Consider the following 18,521-nt stretch of genomic DNA (forward strand, 5'->3'; position numbering starts at 1 on the left):
CAAACTGACAAAGAGAGAGAAAAATAACATAATGACAACGGCAAAAATAGGCTTTTTTTTTTTGGAGAAATGACTATGAAGTGTTGAAAAAAGAAAGACGGAATAACTAACGCGCCTCTCTGAAGTCGTAACGTAGTAAAGACACTACTCCTGCTCGTCGCTTCGCTCCAGCTGAAGGACTCGAGCCAGCGAGTCCTTCAGACGCGCTCCTTCATGCATAAAACATGCGCTCCATATTAAAACCCCTCCACCGGCTGCTTCTGCCCGGCCCCACCGCTTCATTCATCAGAATACACACCAAAAAGAAAATGATTTGAGGAATAACTTCCATCACAAAGAAATCAAAAGTCAGCAGCGCTGGAAATGAACTCTAGAGATCAGCTTCAAAAAGAAAAGCACACACACACACTTTCTTCAGATCATTAAAAAGATCAGATCTTGATCTAGAAAATGCAACATGTGCTTTTACGATTAACACGTTAAAGGCTCGACACGGTGGCACAAAACGGAAAAAGACTTTCAGGTGAAACATTTCATTAAATTCATTAAATTTTAAATTGGATTTGAACCCCAAAGCGCTGCACAGAATATTACTCGTCATCACTGACATTAGTCGTCGTAGTTCTCTCGATAACTGCAGTAAATATAGCAGAAAGAAACCCAACAAGTGCCCCACGGGGTTGGATTTGTTTTGCATTGCAGAAGAATTTAAAGCATGTTCATCTTTGGGGTGAACTTGGTTTAACATAAATTACATAAACTTAACGGTAATTGAGGTGTTACGAATGAGTTTCAGTTAAAAAAAAAAAAGGTGTCGTTCAGTTAAAAAAAATGTAAAAGTGCATGCTGGGTATTATTCTGTGCATAAATCTCTGCTTAAAACATGTGATGTTTAAGCCGGCGCATTGGGATTTTTCAGGTACTAATATACTACACACAATGATTATTTATGCGTTATTAGACTCCTACGAGCTCGTAGGGTTACAGAGAGGTGTCTTTTATTAAAACCAGACTTTCTAAGGTGTACTTATTAACGATCTAGTGAAAAGATGCGGCCATGGCGCGGAAGTGATGGCGAGGCTACGGGGTTTTCTGTCATTACATAAACTTAACGGTGAGTTGAATTTGTTCTGTTGGGATAGAACTCTTCCCACAATGCTTTGCTGTATTACAGAAATTTAAATGACGTGAATCAACGTCGTGGTTTTCTGGAGATCCTTTAGCTAACGTCACTTGACTCGTTCGTCTCTTTCCTTGTCCGATAATGGCCGCCGCGGGGGCGCTAAAGGTAAGACTCAACACAAGAGTTGTTTACGTGGGCGGGTTTCTGCACAGCCGAGTTGAACTTTCCCCCTCCGAGTCCTCCGAGTCTGAAGAATCTAGTAGCGGACAAGAAGCAGCTTCTTATCCGGACGTTGGCGCATTAGTGAGACTCTGCGAAGGCTCGATTTTTGGTCCGATTTGACGGAGAGAGAAACCTCCCACCGAGGTGGTTTTTATTGAGGCCACGTGTCATTTCCGTGACGCCCGTAACAGATCGTCTCCCAGCTGAACCGATCCGACAGCGTTTATTCTCCAAAAAAACAATTACTGCATGTTCAATAAAAACCTGATGATGTGCAGATTAAAAGGAACACGCGTGGGCTTCTCTCCTCCGCCTGGAGCCAAGCTGCAGAATCTTTTTAAACACCAGTTCCCCATTTTTCCGCTCAAATTTGCAAATGTCACGGATGAACCATGAAGTGCTTGAGTTATGAATCACTAAAAGACCCCCAGACGAGGAGCATCAGAGTCGTCATGAGTTAAAGCCGGCTGCCTTGTGTCCAGGTGACGGCTCAGATTTGTCAAGAGCACCTCGGAGGTCCATTTCTGATGAGAAATGTTTCCGATTGACCCTCCCGCTCAGCGTCTGATCGAACCCGTGAAGCGGGAAGTCGGGCGCTTTGACCCGATTGCCGTGACGGAGAACCAACCACCTGCTGTGTGACTTCACATCCGTTCTAATTCTCTGAAACCGACAACAAAACGACAAAGAAAGAAAGAAAGAAATGCTAGAGAGAGCGTGGTGACGGACAGACAGAACCAGACGATGTAGCGCCGTAATGAGGTTCACATTTGGGGGTTTTCTCAGATGGATTGCCATTAAAATTGGCAGAGACATCCATGTCCCTCCCGAAGAGCAATTTTAATAACTCCCTTAGGTTTCCATCATTGCCGTCAATTTGTCCCAATACTTTTGGTTAATGACCGAAATACCTGCAGAGCTGATAAAAAACGTCCATCAACTTCTGCTAATCACCGGACCTCAAGACGTCAAGAACCAACAAAGAAGTGTCTCTCTCTTCTATTATTGCACATGAGAGAGACAAACGAGTCCACAAGAGGCAATAACAACACTGAGCACAGTTAATAAATTAAATGCCAGGAATGATTTGCAGCTTCTGTCTGATTCAGATTCCAATTTCATCATAAGAGCCTCTGCTGGACGAGCAGCAAAGAGCCCAGTGGAGGAATAAATACATGTCGGACCAAAGTGAGACTTCTTGATTTTAAAGACGTGCTTATGCGTCTGCAGGAGGAGGAAAGTTTGGATAGAGTGTGGCGGATAGATCGTCATATTTGAGCCTCCATCAAAGTCTACAAGGTTCTGTTTGTCGTCTGAGAGGACACATTGATGCCTACAAGGTTCTGTTGGTAGTCTTAGAGGACACATTGATGCCTACAAGGTTCTGTTCGTAGTCTCAGAGGACACATTGATGCCTACAAGGTTCTCTCAGAGGACACATTGATGCCTACAAGGTTCTGTTGGTAGTCTCAGAGGACACATTGATGTCTACAAGGTTCTGTTGGTAGTCTCAGAGGACACATTGATGTCTACAAGGTTCTGTTGGTAGTCTCAGAGGAGACATTGATGCCTACAAGGTTCTGTTGGTAGTCTCAGAGGACACATTGATGCCTACAAGGTTCTGTTGGTAGTCTTAGAGGACACATTGATGCCTACAAGGTTCTGTTGGTAGTCTTAGAGGACACATTGATGCCTACAAGGTTCTGTTGGTAGTCTCAGAGGACGCATTGATGCCTACAAGGTTCTGTTGGTAGTCTCAGAGGACACATTGATGCCTACAAGGTTCTGTTGGTAGTCTCAGAGGACGCATTGATGCCTACAAGGTTCTCTCAGAGGACACATTGATGCCTACAAGGTTCTGTTGGTAGTCTTAGAGGACACATTGATGCCTACAAGGTTCTCCAGAGGACACATTGATGCCTACAAGGTTCTCTCAGAGGACTTCAAATACGAAATAATTCAGAGGAAAACGTCAAAACACATCAGCTGCTGAAGGACCAGCCAGTTGCCGTGTGAAGCAAACAGTGAAAGCAGCAGATTCAAATGCAAACTAGTCTCATGCATCAACATAAAACTGGAACTGGGGAAAGAAATGCTGATCTTGTTAAGGCTTCATCAATGTCTTTTCTGCAAATCAAGTCATGAGACCAAAGTATAAAATGTCATGAATTTGTAAACCACAATCCTGAAAAAAAATATACACTCAGTTGCCAGTTTATTATTTTCACACAAGCGTTTCTAATTGTCTATCGACTCAATTTACATCAACAAGTCTGGGCTGAATAACAAACGCCTCTCTATGCGTACAGCAGAGCCGCACATTTAATGAAATATTAATAGTAACACAAGTTTTGGCTTGCAGCTTTTAAATGAACACGACCCACTGAAATACTGAAATATTGAAGATTAAAATATGCGTTACATAAAGAATAGGCTTCTATACAACCAGAGGAGTCGCCCCCTGGTGGTCAGGAGAGAGAATGCAGCTTTAACACATGAAGCATAGACTTCTATACAACCAGGGATTTTTTTTAATTTTTTAAAAAAGCACCAGAAAGAGCTGGTAAGAGAATGTTGAGTAAAGACTGGATTTTAGGAGATCTAAAGTAATTTTTTTTAATGCTGGACACGTTGGGCAACTGCTGGCCTCTCTCAATCAAAAGTGAAAAAAAGTCATACATACATTCTGATTCCACATTTTAACGAACTTTCCAAATGTTGTGACGTGGACCTTTAATGAGGAAGGTTTGGATTTGGCACCTGGGGATGTTTCAGTAATGTGTTCTAAGCGGAGATAATGAGGATCTGTAGTCAAGGGAGCAGCTGGAAATGTCAGCAGTCCTCCAATGTGACAGACTAACAGATCAGGACGCTGTCGAGTCATCGTCACCTCGAGACGAAGAGGAGGACGAAGAAGCAGCCGTAGATCATTTCGGCAGAAAAAAGGAAACGAAGGTTTGTTGGTCACTGAGATTCTCTGTTTTCACTGCACAATAACAAGGTTTCTGATTCAGGAGAAACCGTTCACGAGTGCAATATTGTCAAGATGTGATGTCTAATTACAGTAAAATGGTCTGAATCCTGTGCAGCGGGCCTCATGAGCAGGTTATCGTTTCATACAATGTTGTTTTCGGCAGCTGACCTTTCAAAACAACATTTTCACCGCAGTCAAAACCTGTTTTTATTAACATAATCGGAATAATTCACAAAATACGTATTTTTCCCCGAGCTGAGCGTGAACGCACGGTGCCAGAACTTTTCATCAAGTCATCATACTCCCGTGAATCGATACCAGAGCCTCTGATGTCACACAGCTAAATAAAATGCAAAGCCTTACAAGAACATATAAGTCCAAATTTACATGTTTATGACACCATAAATATCAACATAAACCATAAATATGACTTCAAGGACTCGAAAGTCACGAGAGAGAGAGAGAGAGAGAGAGAGAGAGAGAGAGAGAGAGAGAGATCCTTAAGTTCTGCAAATCAAATTGTTCATATCCCTAGCTTGATGCTACACATGATTAGCACACCTTTCTGAAAAGCTAACGACATACAGAATCCATCAAATGTGCCAAAACCACTGTCAGACGAAGCCTCGGCAAGAGGCCAAAAAACTGAAATATGACTTACTTATGGATAAATAATACTTGTTGGTATGTGTTGGTGCATCTGCTTGAGCAGAGCTCCTCTGTTGTGGAACCAGAGGCGTTCAAGGTCCAGGAAGAAAGTTAGGACATTTTGGCTCTCAGCGGACCGAAAACTACAATACACAAAATCTGCACTAAATTAACTACTAAAAATATTTAACTTCATGCCGATGAACGACTAGAAGTGGTGACTGACGCGGCGGCGACGCAAAGTCACAGCTGTGTACTTTCTGTACCTCTTATAACCTTTTCCACCAACACATGGCACCAGAAAATGTTGAAATGAACATGCTAAAGAAGAACAAACTGCCTGGACACGCGCACACACACACACACACACTCACTCCTCCCCGGCTGAGTGTGAATCCACTTTCATGGCGCATTAGCTGCTTCCATGTGAAACTTGTATCAAAGCAAACAGACGCAGACAGATCCAGGCCTCCCACTCACGGGAGCGCTGAGGAATACATGTGTTCAGCAGCCTGCAGGCCGAGTGACGCAGCCGATGTGTTCACAGCCTCTATGTACATGACAGGTGTCGGTTTGTGTGTTTGTTTGGAAGGTAAACACACAAACACACACACGGCACAGGCTGCGGTTGTAGTGCGACATCTTTACATGGTGTCAGGTTTGTGGAGCCAAGTAACGTTAACACTGAATCTTAAAGCAGGTCTGTGACACTCTAAATAACACTTTAACCACATCAAAACCACATGGACTCCTCTGGTTGTATAGAAGTCTATGCTTCATGTGTTGAAGCTGCATTCTCTCTCCTGACCACTAGTGAGCGACTCCTCTGGTTGTATAGAAGTCTATGCTTCATGTGTTAAAGCTGCATTCTCTCTCCTGACCACCAGGGGGCGACTCCTCTGGTTGTATAGAAGTATATGCTTCATGTGTTGAAGCTGCATTCTCTCTCCTGACCACTAGTGAGCGACTCCTCTGGTTGTATAGAAGTATATGCTTCATGTGTTGAAGCTGCATTCTCTCTCCTGACCACCAGGGGGCGACTCCCCAAGGTTGTATAGAAGTATATACTCCATGTGTTGAAGCTGCATTCTCTCTCCCGACCACCAGTGAGCGACTCCTCTGGTTGTATAGAAGTATATGCTTCATGTGTTGAAGCTGCATTCTCTCTCCTGACCACCAGGGGGCGACTCCTCTGGTTGTACAGAAGTCTATGCTTCATGTGTTGAAGCTGCATTCTCTCTCCTGACCACCAGGGGGCGACTCCTCTGGTTGTATAGACGTCTATGAGGAAATTAACGACTTGTCTTGATGCATTCCCTCAGTAAACATGATGCTTGAGTCCACTTCCTCTGCCCAGTCCTGTGGTCAAACATTGGAGGATTTGACAGCGGGACGACACTAAACCCCGATGGATTTCCTTGGAATCGGCATCGGGCACTCGGCCTCATGCTGAGAGCCCAATCCAAGACCTGCGAGTCAGGAAACATTGATTTTTTTTTTCACCAGACCTCCACAACATCAAAAATCAATGGGACTAGATGATGTTGACCTTTGAGACGGTTGATCTTCCCGCTGCCCTCCACTGCCTTGTTTCCCCACAAATACATAAAAAAAATAAATAAAAAAAAGGTGCAATTACTTGAACTGGATACTTGATATGTTATAAATAAATAAAAAAATAACCAGCAGCAGCAAGATCTGATGTCAAAAGGTCAGACGGATAATCTGTGAAATCCTTTGATAAATAAGTAACGCTGGCTGGAGGCGCTTGCAGCCGGAGCAGCAGCCGCCGACCCGCTGGGCTCCAGAAATGCCAACACGCTCCCCAGCTGCTGCAGAGACCAATCACGGGTCACACGCCTGCAGATCCGGCACGCCGGCGTGTCCAGAAAAACACATCAGTTGTGTCAAATGGTGTGAAAAGCCACCATATGTCCGGTTGCAGTTGTCATACGGCAGAATGGAGACACTTCACGACGGACCGTGGCTCTATGGAGATCGACTAATTGATCAACAGACAGTCATTCGGCCGCTGCGCTGATGGCTGATGGGCGGAGTCAGAGTGTCATGGCGCGGTCACGTGACCCTGCGGCCGCCTCTTCTCTCCGTCTAACAGCGGACACAAAAACCTTCAGCTCCACGATAAACATAAACATCTTACCTCGTAGTAGCTCCTCACGGCGTTGCAGAACGCCTCGTCAGCAACAATCTGAGTTTCTCCGTTCAGGAAGGACAGGAAGCGCTCCTTCACCGCCTGCAGCTGCTGCTTGTTCACCTGGAGGAGGAAGAGGAGGAGGACGGATGAGAAACAGAAGAAGATGAGAGTTTGTTAACGAGTCTCATCATCTGACACCATGTCTGTCGTTAGAGAATCCCCAAAAACCACATTGGAAGACGAATGACGCCTTACCAAAAAAACATTCAAGAAGAAGAAGAAGAGCTCATTAAAAGTTTTATCCTCCTCTTCCTCTCCGGCCGAGAGCCGCACAGGAAAAGGAAGCCGCGTGTTGCGTCATATTCCTTAAGTATTGCGCAATTTAACACGTTGTGAATCATTGTGTGGCAGGATGAAACCTTGTGTGTGTTGACGACCAAGTGTTTCCTCTTCTTTATGAATGTGTGATTGTTGTTGTTGTTATTTAGTGAACCAGTGTCAGTCTGGTTTGAGCTTGGCTTTGTTTTAAAACGCCCTCCAACAGGTTAAAGGTCGAGGTAAAAGGATCCAGCTCTCCTCGACTCAAGTATCTAGTTTGGCGACGTTAATATTTTCCATCAATAACAACGGGTTTTTTCAGAGGAGCGGTTCTTCAGAAGAGCAGTCATGCCCGAAGGAGAGGGAAAATAAAGAAAATCGTTCCCATAAATGTCATCGGTCTGGGTAATTCCTGCTCAGTGAACCGCGGCCGACATATTGTGTTGAATGAGAATTTTAAGTTTTCATGAGCGACAGAAGCAGCGGACTCACGAGCCGCGTATGTACGAGGACGTCGGGGGAGGAAATTAAACCGTTATTCTTCCAGCTTGTTGGCAACAAATGCATTCTGGGACGTCAAAGTGCCAATTTGCAGCCGCACAAAGTGAGCAGAGACTTATCTCCTGTCGACAGCGTTTTTGTGTGGGCTCCCTCGCTCTCTGCGTCTAAATGGAGTCGCCGTTAAACCGTCCGACGGGCTGGAGATGTGAAAACGCGTCGTTCATCACAGACACGGGAGCTGCTGCTGAGGGCCGCAGTGGAACGTGGTGAAAGTACAATGGCGGCGGCGGCGGCGGCCGTCTGAGGACAGATTCCTCTTACATTTCATGCTAGTTGGTCTCGTGGCAAGTTAGCAAATAATCACCAAAAGCAATATATTGCACAACTTATTTTTTTGACATTACGTTAAAAAATGTATGTTTTGCTTTAGCGACAAAACAACCAACAGTTTGGTTTAGGAAACGCTCGTGAGAACGTTAGCGTTTACCTTCAGCCAGTACTCGCTTTCACTGAGCAGAGCCTGAACGCATCATGAGAAGATCTGAAGTGAACTTCTACTGCTTTTCAGTTAGCGGTGCTGCTAACGTTACTAGCTCTCCTGTTGGTTCTGCATTAGCTGTGCTGCTAACGTAACTAGCTCTTCTCCTGTTGGTTCTGCGTTAGCGGAGCTGCTAACGTTACTAACTCTCCTACTGTTGGTTCTTCGTTAGCGGTGCTGCTATTGTCACCATCTCTGTTGGTCGAAACATTGATCGGTTGTTCACAAAGTCACATGATCAGAGACTAGAGAAACATCCTTTACACCTCTAATAACGGTGGATGTAAGAACAGGAAGCTCCTAATAGATAATTTCGTTATCAGTATCGGTTATTTTAAGACATATAAAGTCGAAACAGGGTGTCGCCTCTCCGCTGATGAGCGGTATGATTTGAGCGGACCAGACAGCCGGTCGGAGGAACTGTCAGACTGTCAATCATCCTGAAAGAACGCAACCGAAACCCAACAGCAACGCGTCAAAGCGTCAAACAGTGATCAGAAGTGAAGTGAGACACGCGACGGCGTCGGCAGTAAAACTTCACAGGAAACGGTAATTCACCGACGCTTCGCTCTTCCTGTGACGAGGGAAACGTCGCAACGACCGACTTTCCTACCTCGCTCTATTCCGGGAATCAGCTGCCAGATGCGCTTCCAGGTTAAAACCTCTCAACAACGCCGAGCAAAAATACACGATTCTCCCTCCGTCATCATGCATTTTCATTTGCCGCGTCGCGTTACCCGCCACCGCTAGCTTGCTTAACTCTAGTCAGGTTGTTTTTGAGTTTCCCGCCCTTCTTGACATCCAGTCGATCAACAGCCAATGACGTTCGTCGTGATTTACCAGATCTGAGACAGACCGTGACCAGCAGAAGGAACCTGCCTTTTTTCTTTCTTTTTTTAGTTCATGTGGGTTCAACAAGTGGAACTATTTATTGCACTCTTGGTCACGCTGCAGTCGACTCAGACGCCGATTGAGGAGCAGCAAAAAAAAGAGGCTAAAAGTAGAATCGTCACACATTAATTTGCACCTTTGTTGCCGCTCTGAACGGCTGCTGAACCTGCGATAACGGCTCCGGGTGTTGAGGTTCTGTGTGACGACAGATTTGAGTTTAACAGCTTTCTACATTTCCAGCTGAGACGTTCAAGCATCTGACCCACCTCTGACTGCGGGGCGATCCACAGGAGGAAGGGAGGGTGTTATAGCAGGTGTGTGTGTGTGTGTGTGTGTCTAGTGCACATCAGCGTTTGTTTATGCTGAAGGCGTTAACTTGAGTTCCTTTCCTCTCTGAGGAGATGATTGCTTATCGAGGGCAGTTAACAGCTTATTTGGGCAGCAGCAAGGACCTCCCGATGGCAGATCAATAAGCGTGTGTGTGGCTATGTGGATGTGTGTGTGTGTGTGTCTGTGTGTGTGTGTGACGCCTCTACAGAAAAACGACCACTTCTCTCCGTTCCCAGTAGCACTTTCGGCTGTCAGGATGCAGCTGAGGTGAGAAAGAAAAAGAAAAAAAGGTCTGTCAGACGTCTTAGATTAATGGACGGAGGGCACAGAGTGTGTGTGAGAAGTGTGTGTGTTGGAGAGGTGTGTGAGAAGTGTGAGTGTGTTCTTCTCAGAGGAGGTAATTATATCAGACTGCATTTCCGTGGCTGCCATGTTTTTTCGAGGACACACCTGCTTCTGGATCTTTTCTACGTGACCAACCAGCTTTGCAGTTATTGATCAGTTTAGCGTCTCTCTCTGCCTGAGCCCATGAGCAAGGCAACCAGACTCAGACAGGCGAAAGAAGACAGATGAGCGGCGTTGAAAAAGCCTCAGCCAATCGCGCTGGAGCATCGGCCAATCGCTTTGCACAGACACAAATATACAATATGGAACCCGTTAACGCGAGAAATGTATGACGTCTACGTGCAAACAATAAGACCGGAACAAATAACCTCTGAATACGTCTCGGGGACAGTCCGGATGTTTACCGAGAAGCCAAACCGGATCCTTTCCGTGTTTCTGTTACTCCGTTTTATTGATGTGTGCATTTGATCCGTTTATGAGGAAAAAGCAATAAAAATGTTTAAAAGCTTCGGTTTCTGCGACGCCACAATCAGGTTCTGACCACCAGCGATGTCGGCAGGAGTCCTTTGATAACGAGGCAGTTATTCAACACACACACACACACACACACACACACACACACACACACACACACACACACACACACACACACACACACACACACACACACACACACACACACACACACACACACACAGTTTCCACAAATTGACTGATAGTTTTCTTTCTTTCAAAGACGTTCACTTCCGACTGAAAGAGTTTTGTGCACAGCAGAAGTGACAAGGGGGAGGAATGCATGTCCCCCACAGCCACTTGGAGAGTGTGTGTGTGTACGAACATCACACACACACACGCACACACACACAGTCAACACCAACAACAGTTTGGTGTGTGTTAATCACAAAATAGCTGCCAGTCAATGAATAAATAAATTGGTGCACATTTTTTCTCAAAGGAGGAAGAAAGCTGACGGATACATTCTCCTCCATGTTCAGCCACCACTTGTGTAATTATCCATCAAAAATACACACACACACACACACACACACACACACACACACACACACACACACACACACACAGTACGACAACTCCCCTGATCGCTATGGCAACGATCCTTGCAGAGAGTCTGCATCGCTGAAAACAACGGAGCGATTACAACGCCGGCACCTCGGGGATCTTTCTGATCTAAGATTTGAAGACATGGAGGTGACGGTTCGAGCAAAAGCAAGACCAGGATCTGTGCCGGGAGTGAAAAGGTCGTCGTGGGGGGTCAAGGTCGGTCCACTGTTAGGAAGTTTAGTCCCACCTTTCATACTTAACTTAAAAAGCTAATTCATAGATCTGGGTCGAGTCCACAGTGGACTGGTCTCTGCTGGAGTCTGAGCTGGAGGAGGGGACCAGGACTACACTGAGACTATAGAGGACCAGGACTACACTGAGACTATAGAGGACCAGGACTACACTGAGACTATAGAGGACCAGGACTACACTGAGACTATAGAGGACCAGGCCTACACTGAGACTAGAGGACCAGGACTACACTGAGACTAGAGGACCAGGACTACACTGAGACTAGAGGACCAGGACTACACTGCGACTATAGAGGACCAGGACTACACTGAGACTAGAGGACCAGGACTACACTGAGACTATAGAGGACCAGGACTACACTGAGACTAGAGGACCAGGACTACACTGCGACTATAAAGGACCAGGACTACACTGAGACTATAGAGGACCAGGACTACACTGAGACTATAGAGGACCAGGCCTACACTGAGACTAGAGGACCAGGACTACACTGAGACTATAGAGGACCAGGACTACACTGAGACTATAGAGGACCAGGACTACACTGAGACTAGAGAGGACCAGGACTACACTGAGACTAGAGAGGACCAGGCCTACACTGAGACTAGAGAGGACCAGGACTACACTGAGACTAGAGAGGACTAGGACTACACTGAGACTATAGAGGACCAGGACTACACTGAGACTATCGAGGACCAGGACTACACTGAGACTATAGAGGACCAGGCCTACACTGCGACTATAAAGGACCAGGACTACACTGAGACTATAGAGGACCAGGCCTACACTGAGACTAGAGGACCAGGACTACACTGAGACTAGAGGACCAGGACTACACTGAGACTATAGAGGACCAGTAATACACTGAGACTATAGAGGACCAGTAATACACTGAGACTATAGAGGACCAGGCCTACACTGAGACTATAGAGGACCAGGCCTACACTGAGACTATAGAGGACCAGGCCTACACTGAGACTATAGAGGACCAGGACTACACTGAGACTATAGAGGACCAGGACTACACTGAGACTATAGAGGACCAGTAATACACTGAGACTATAGAGGACCAGTAATACACTGAGACTATAGAGGACCAGGCCTACACTGAGACTAGAGGACCAGGACTACACTGAGACTATAGAGGACCAGGACTACACTGAGACTATAGAGGACCAGGACTACACTGAGACTATAGAGGACCAGGACTACACTGAGACTATAGAGGACCAGGACTACACTGAGACTATAGAAGACCAGGACTACACTGAGACTATAGAGGACCAGGACTACACTGAGACTATAGAGGACCAGGACTACACTGAGACTATAGAGGACCAGGAGTACACTGAGACTATAGAGGAACAGGACTACACTGAGACTATAGAGGACCAGGACTACACTGAGACTATAGAGGACCAGGCCTACACTGAGACTAGAGGACCAGTAATACACTGAGACTATAGAGGACCAGGCCTACACTGCGACTATAAAGGACCAGGACTACACTGAGACTAGAGGACCAGTAATACACTGAGACTAGAGAGGACCAGGACTACACTGAGACTATAGAGGACCAGGACTACACTGAGACTATAGAGGACCAGGACTACACTGAGACTATAGAGGACCAGGCCTACACTGAGACTAGAGGACCAGGACTACACTGAGACTAGAGGACCAGGACTACACTGCGACTATAGAGGACCAGGACTACACTGAGACTAGAGGACCAGGACTACACTGAGACTATAGAGGACCAGGACTACACTGAGACTAGAGGACCAGGACTACACTGCGACTATAAAGGACCAGGACTACACTGAGACTATAGAGGACCAGGACTACACTGAGACTATAGAGGACCAGGACTACACTGAGACTATAGAGGACCAGGCCTACACTGAGACTAGAGGACCAGGACCACACTGAGACTAGAGGACCAGGACTACACTGAGACTATAGAGGACCAGGACTACACTGAGACTATAGAGGACCAGGACTACACTGAGACTATAGAGGACCAGGACTACACTGAGACTATAGAGGACCAGGACTACACTGAGACTATAGAGGACCAGGACTACACTGAGACTATAGAGGACCAGGACTACACTGAGACTAGAGGACCAGGACTACACTGAGACTAGAGAGAAAGAAAAGTTGTACCAGACTTCCACCAGCCTGCCGCAGGTTCAAATCCCACAAGACAAGGAAGGTTCCTCAGCTGCAGTGTACTTCCTCCCCTCCCTGTGTAAACACCGCTGCGTCATTAAAAACATTCCTGTGTGTTTTTAAGGCTTCACGACTCCCTCCACGCTGACTCGAGGGCCGTTTACAATGTCAGATGCAGAGTCGTCGTCTTCTTCTTCTGGCGGAGCGTCGTAGGTGTCCTGCACGGTCCCGCGACTTGCCTTTGGATTTCGTTGGAGACGAGGACCTCCCATGAACATCCAGCTTTGAAGCGCTGGTGTCGTGGAAAAACGCATTCGAAAAGCAGGAAAAGGTAAAAAGACACAATCAGCAAGTTGCCGTGAAATCCACATTTCCCTCTTCCAGCGATGCGGCCTGTTCGCCCACACGAGTCGCTCCGCCCGTTCAGAGGAAACAGAAGCAGCTGCTTGGAGGTCGAGTGTTAATCCATCTCGATGTCTTTAAATAATCATGTGCTTGTGGGAGAAGATCCGTTAGAACCGTTAAACTTGAGCAAACCTCTGTATCGTGTTGACTTTCATCAGGTGCAGAGCAGTGACACAATATTCGTTATCATACCGGCCACACTGGGCCTCCTGTCTTCCGTCTGCACCGTCACCTGCTCCCTTTTCCCTCGGCGACAAATGAGATTTCAGCCTCACGGCAGGGTGAGCAGGATCGATCCTCCGCCGCCCGTCGCTATTTCGGGCCGTCTGTAATCACCAAACCTCTGTCCCCCGAGGCGGCCGACGGCGTCCAGGTCGCAAGCTGACCCACAACACCTGAACGCCGCCGCACCTGCGCCACGCGTTGAACCCGGCGCGTCCTCCAGACCCACAGCGCCACTGGTCGACGACCAGATGGCGGGAGCCTCGGGAGCCGACACACCAGTTGACGCCGCTCGGTGTTTAGCGGCCGAATAACTGCGTGGGATCTGAATTATTCAAAAATGGCAACCATACTTCCAGTTATGGAAGTTTTCCTCCCCAACAGTTTCAGTGCAACTCTCAAACTAGGGATTTAAATTGCTACCCAACTCTTTGGTCTTCTGCAAGCTCTTTATTCCCTTCTCCCAAAACTGTGCTACCCCCCCTCATCCACAGCTCCTATTTAATTCATTTACGTTGCTAAAGTAAAGTAACCCTCGTGAGAAGATCGTTGAGTTTTAATAATTCCATAAACTCGTTAAAATGACTAAGGGAACATTTCTTGGACTGAATATACTTCTTAACATGTCAATGCTTGTGTTTATTGTTGCACTATTTAGATGCTTTAGGCCGTACTCTTTCTAAAGATGTGCAGTATTACTCTGTGGCATGGTGGGACGGCGCCGAACAATACAATTTTTAAAAAACTCAGGGCGCAATCAAGGAGCCATTTTTGGGCAATCTAGCTCAGACTCTTGACTTTTGATCATATTTATGCTGAAAATAAGTGTTTAAGTATATATATATATATATATATTAAAGGCGAGGAGTTGCGGAAGGGTCTCGCAAACCCTCGACAGACATCCCGCAGTGGGTTTCTGGCTCAGATCCACGAGTCTGTCCCTTCGCTATGTAGAGGAAGGAAGCGTCGCCGCAATGGCAGTTTCCTCACATTGTCTGAACCTCGAGCTCCACGTGATCCTTCAGTTTAGTGAACTGTGTTTCTGCTGCACAGAAACAACTGTACGGGTCCACGCTGACTGGATTCAGCGCCCGTATTCAACACGGGAACCTCAAGTTAAATCTGAGATTAAATCGTCACATTGTTGGGGCATGTGCTGTAAATATGTCACAACAGGACAATGATGCTTGATATAAGTGTTTCTCATGCAATATTCTGCTTGATAAACATGCGTTTCCCATAAATATTTGACAAAATATACATTAAAATGTACATTTTGGTGCGTTCAAGCTCCAAAAAAGGAAAAATAAATGGGTATTGGGCGATGGCACCTTACCACGATGTGTTCAAATGGTATCTTGTAAAATGCAGTTTTTCTGGTGTGAAAGGTTTTTTTAAAGCAGATCAGTGAGTGAATAACGACCTGTTTGACTTCCTATCACTGGCGTTATACTAGCACGCATCTATATATTATAAGCTAGCATTTTACTATCTTATAATACATAATCAAAGCTACTAATGTGACATCTTTACTCTTTATATATATATCAGGTCACAAGCTACAAGAAAAGAAAAAAACATGGTATAAATCCAAAAGGAAAACAAGAAAAAAAACATGTATCAAAATAAACACAAATCAGGGCTATAATAATAATATATAACCCCCAGGTACAACCTCTAAACACAACTCAAACAATAAATAGTATTAGAGTTTAGGGTGAGGGAAGGAGCTACAGCAATGTGTTCTTATGCAAATAACCACTATAGACAGCGAAAAGATACGATTTGGATGTGTTTTTGTCCAAATCTGTTGATTTAATTCATTATTTAGAGGCCTATATTTTACAGTGTAAATTCTAAATTGAAATTGCGTGAAGCTGCAGATTCAGAGCTTCTTTCCTCGAGGGTCGGGGCGGTGCTGGTAGATCCGCCGGTTAAGAAGCTCATCCAAAAACAGACGCCGCGGCTCTCCGGCAGAAGCATCTTCATTCTAACGACTTCCGGTCGGATCGAGCCAATGAGGCGGTGAAGCTCTCCGCTGGGTCGCCGCGGGAATAGTGAGCAGAAGAAAGGAAGCGAGAACGGGAGGAGGAAGAGGAGCAGGATGAAGAGGAAGAATCTGGAGTGCAGAGAAAAGGGGAGGATGAGATTGAAAAGACTGGACCGGGGAGACGGCTGTGACTTCTTCACCAGTTGGAGGACAGAAATAGAAGCGGAGCGCCGCCTCGGCTCGCCCGCTGAGGCCAGTTTGAATCAATTGATCATCGCTGAGCTGAAGCCCTTTTATTAGATCACGGCGTCCGGGGAGCCGCGGCAGCACAATCACGTTCAAAAACCACTTCATCGGCGGCTGGAGGGGGAGAAGAAGAAAAAAAAAAAAGACGCGCCGGCGGCCTGACGGGGAGGCCGGAGAGACGTCGTGACATTTCTAAAAAAAACAGAGCGGAGAGGACGAACTCAGGAAGCGAATCCACAAGCTGCTCGTTGCTCGTGGAAGTTGTGGTTGGAACAAGTGAGCAAGTTTCACATCAAAAAAGGGATCCGTCTTTAAGTGTTTGCATCTTCAGATTGGAGCCTCGATAGAGACACAAAATTAACTTCTGGGTTCCAGAAGAAAGTCAGCTTCATTTAAAATCTATATTTAACCACAACGGTGAAGTTATCGCTCAAAAATAATATTAAATACAGACAGAAGGAGAGCCAGTAACATTAGCAGCACCGCTAACGGAGAACCAACAGGAGGAGAGCTAGTAACAATAGCAGCACCACTAACAGAGAACCAGCAGGAGGAGAGCTAGTAACATTAGCAGCACCGCTAACGGAGAACCAACAAGAGGAGAGCTAGTAACGTTAGCAGCACCGCTAACGGAGAACCAACAGGAGGAGAGCTAGTAACGTTAGCAGCACCGCTAACGGAGAACCAGCAGGAGGAGAGCAAGTAACATTAGCAGCACCGCTAACGCAGAACCAACAGGAGGAGAGCTAGTAACGTTAGCAGCACCGCTAACGGAGAACCAGCAGGAGGAGAGCTAGTAACATTAGCAGCACCGCTAACGGAGAACCAACAAGAGGAGAGCTAGTAACGTTAGCAGCACCGCTAACGGAGAACCAACAGGAGGAGAGCTAGTAACGTTAGCAGCACCGCTAACGGAGAACCAACAAGAGGAGAGCTAGTAACGTTAGCAGCACCGCTAACGGAGAACCAGCAGGAGGAGAGCTAGTTATTATTAATCCATCTACTGCAAGTGTGATTTCAGCTCGATATCGTTCGGACTTGAAGAGCAGGAGTTCTTCTTCTACTGCTCAAAGAGTGCGGCTTTCGAGGCGACTCAAAGGCTCTCTGACTTTAATTGAAATAAAATTCAAGTGTGATGGGAAAGTGAGAACAGAAGAAAAGAACGTCGCATCAAATGAGCGCCGACCGAGAGGTGATCAGAGAGCACGACTGAGAGAGACTATACATGTCTATATGTCTATATATAGATATATAATACTTCAAAAATCCCAAATGGCACATGAAAGAACATTATTCGCTTATTATTAGTAAATTATGAGCCGTTTCACTTCCTTTCTAACGCTAGCTTCAAGCAGATTATAATACATTATTAAAATATAATAAACTAGATTTCTTAATTTTTTATTCATAAATTAATATTGTGTTTTATGGCCTAATCATTTGCATGGTGTGCTTTTCTGAAAATAAGCACAATGAATGACAATAATGACATAAAAAGGGTAACCTTTTTTAGAGTTAGGTTCATAGAAAAAATACATTTGCTCCTTAATCTCTTTTGGGACTCAATACAGCGCTACGAGGTGGATATCCTGAAGACAACGAGGCCGACGTGGGCAGCGGCTGCTTGGAGGGAAACGCTGCCTGTGGAGAAGCGCGGAGGCCGGGTGACTTTATCAGCGGAGGGCAGCGGCGCTGTAGGCAGAGTCGGCCATGACGGTTCCCCTCCCCGGCCAAAGGACGGAAGACGGTTGTTTTAGAAGTCCGCGGTGGGTACGGCGGTTAGCCGCGCTTAGCTTAGCTCAGAAGACTGGAAACAGCCGGTCGACGTGAAAGAAAAACAAACCTAGTATGTTAATAAAATCCAAAATACGCCAATGGATAACAGTACTAGCGTCCATAGAAATCCTAAATATATCCATTCCAGTCTGAGAACTTTATGTACAAAAGAAGAGTCAGAAATTATGGAAAACGTTGATCACAAACTGGACGAACGTTCGTGAAATGTTGTCCTTGTGTGTGTGTGTGTGGTGAAAATGCAAGGCCTCCATTACCCACGATGCACCTGGCACACTGCGTTGGTTAGAGGCGGGCAGCGGAGGTCCAGGTGTGACCCCGCCTCTCAGA

The 18,521-nt window shown here is 46.0% G+C and overlaps 1 protein-coding gene across 4 annotated transcripts in view; it reads right to left on the reverse strand.

Moving 5' to 3' along the window:
* Positions 1-18,521, reverse strand: part of cadps2 (Ca++-dependent secretion activator 2) — a 104,868-nt gene that overhangs the window by 76,319 nt on the left and 10,028 nt on the right. For all 4 annotated transcript variants that reach the window (XM_068602565.1, XM_068602564.1, XM_068602563.1 and 1 more), the window contains exon 2: positions 7,129-7,242. In XM_068602565.1, coding sequence (XP_068458666.1) covers positions 7,129-7,242 — 114 coding nt within the window. The remainder of the gene's footprint in view (positions 1-7,128; positions 7,243-18,521) is intronic.

The sequence above is a fragment of the Clinocottus analis genome, unplaced genomic scaffold, assembly GCF_023055335.1.
Source record: "Clinocottus analis isolate CAN_PGR_092001 unplaced genomic scaffold, fCliAna1.0.p SCAF_6, whole genome shotgun sequence".
Classification (NCBI taxonomy): Eukaryota; Metazoa; Chordata; class Actinopteri; order Perciformes; family Cottidae; genus Clinocottus; species Clinocottus analis.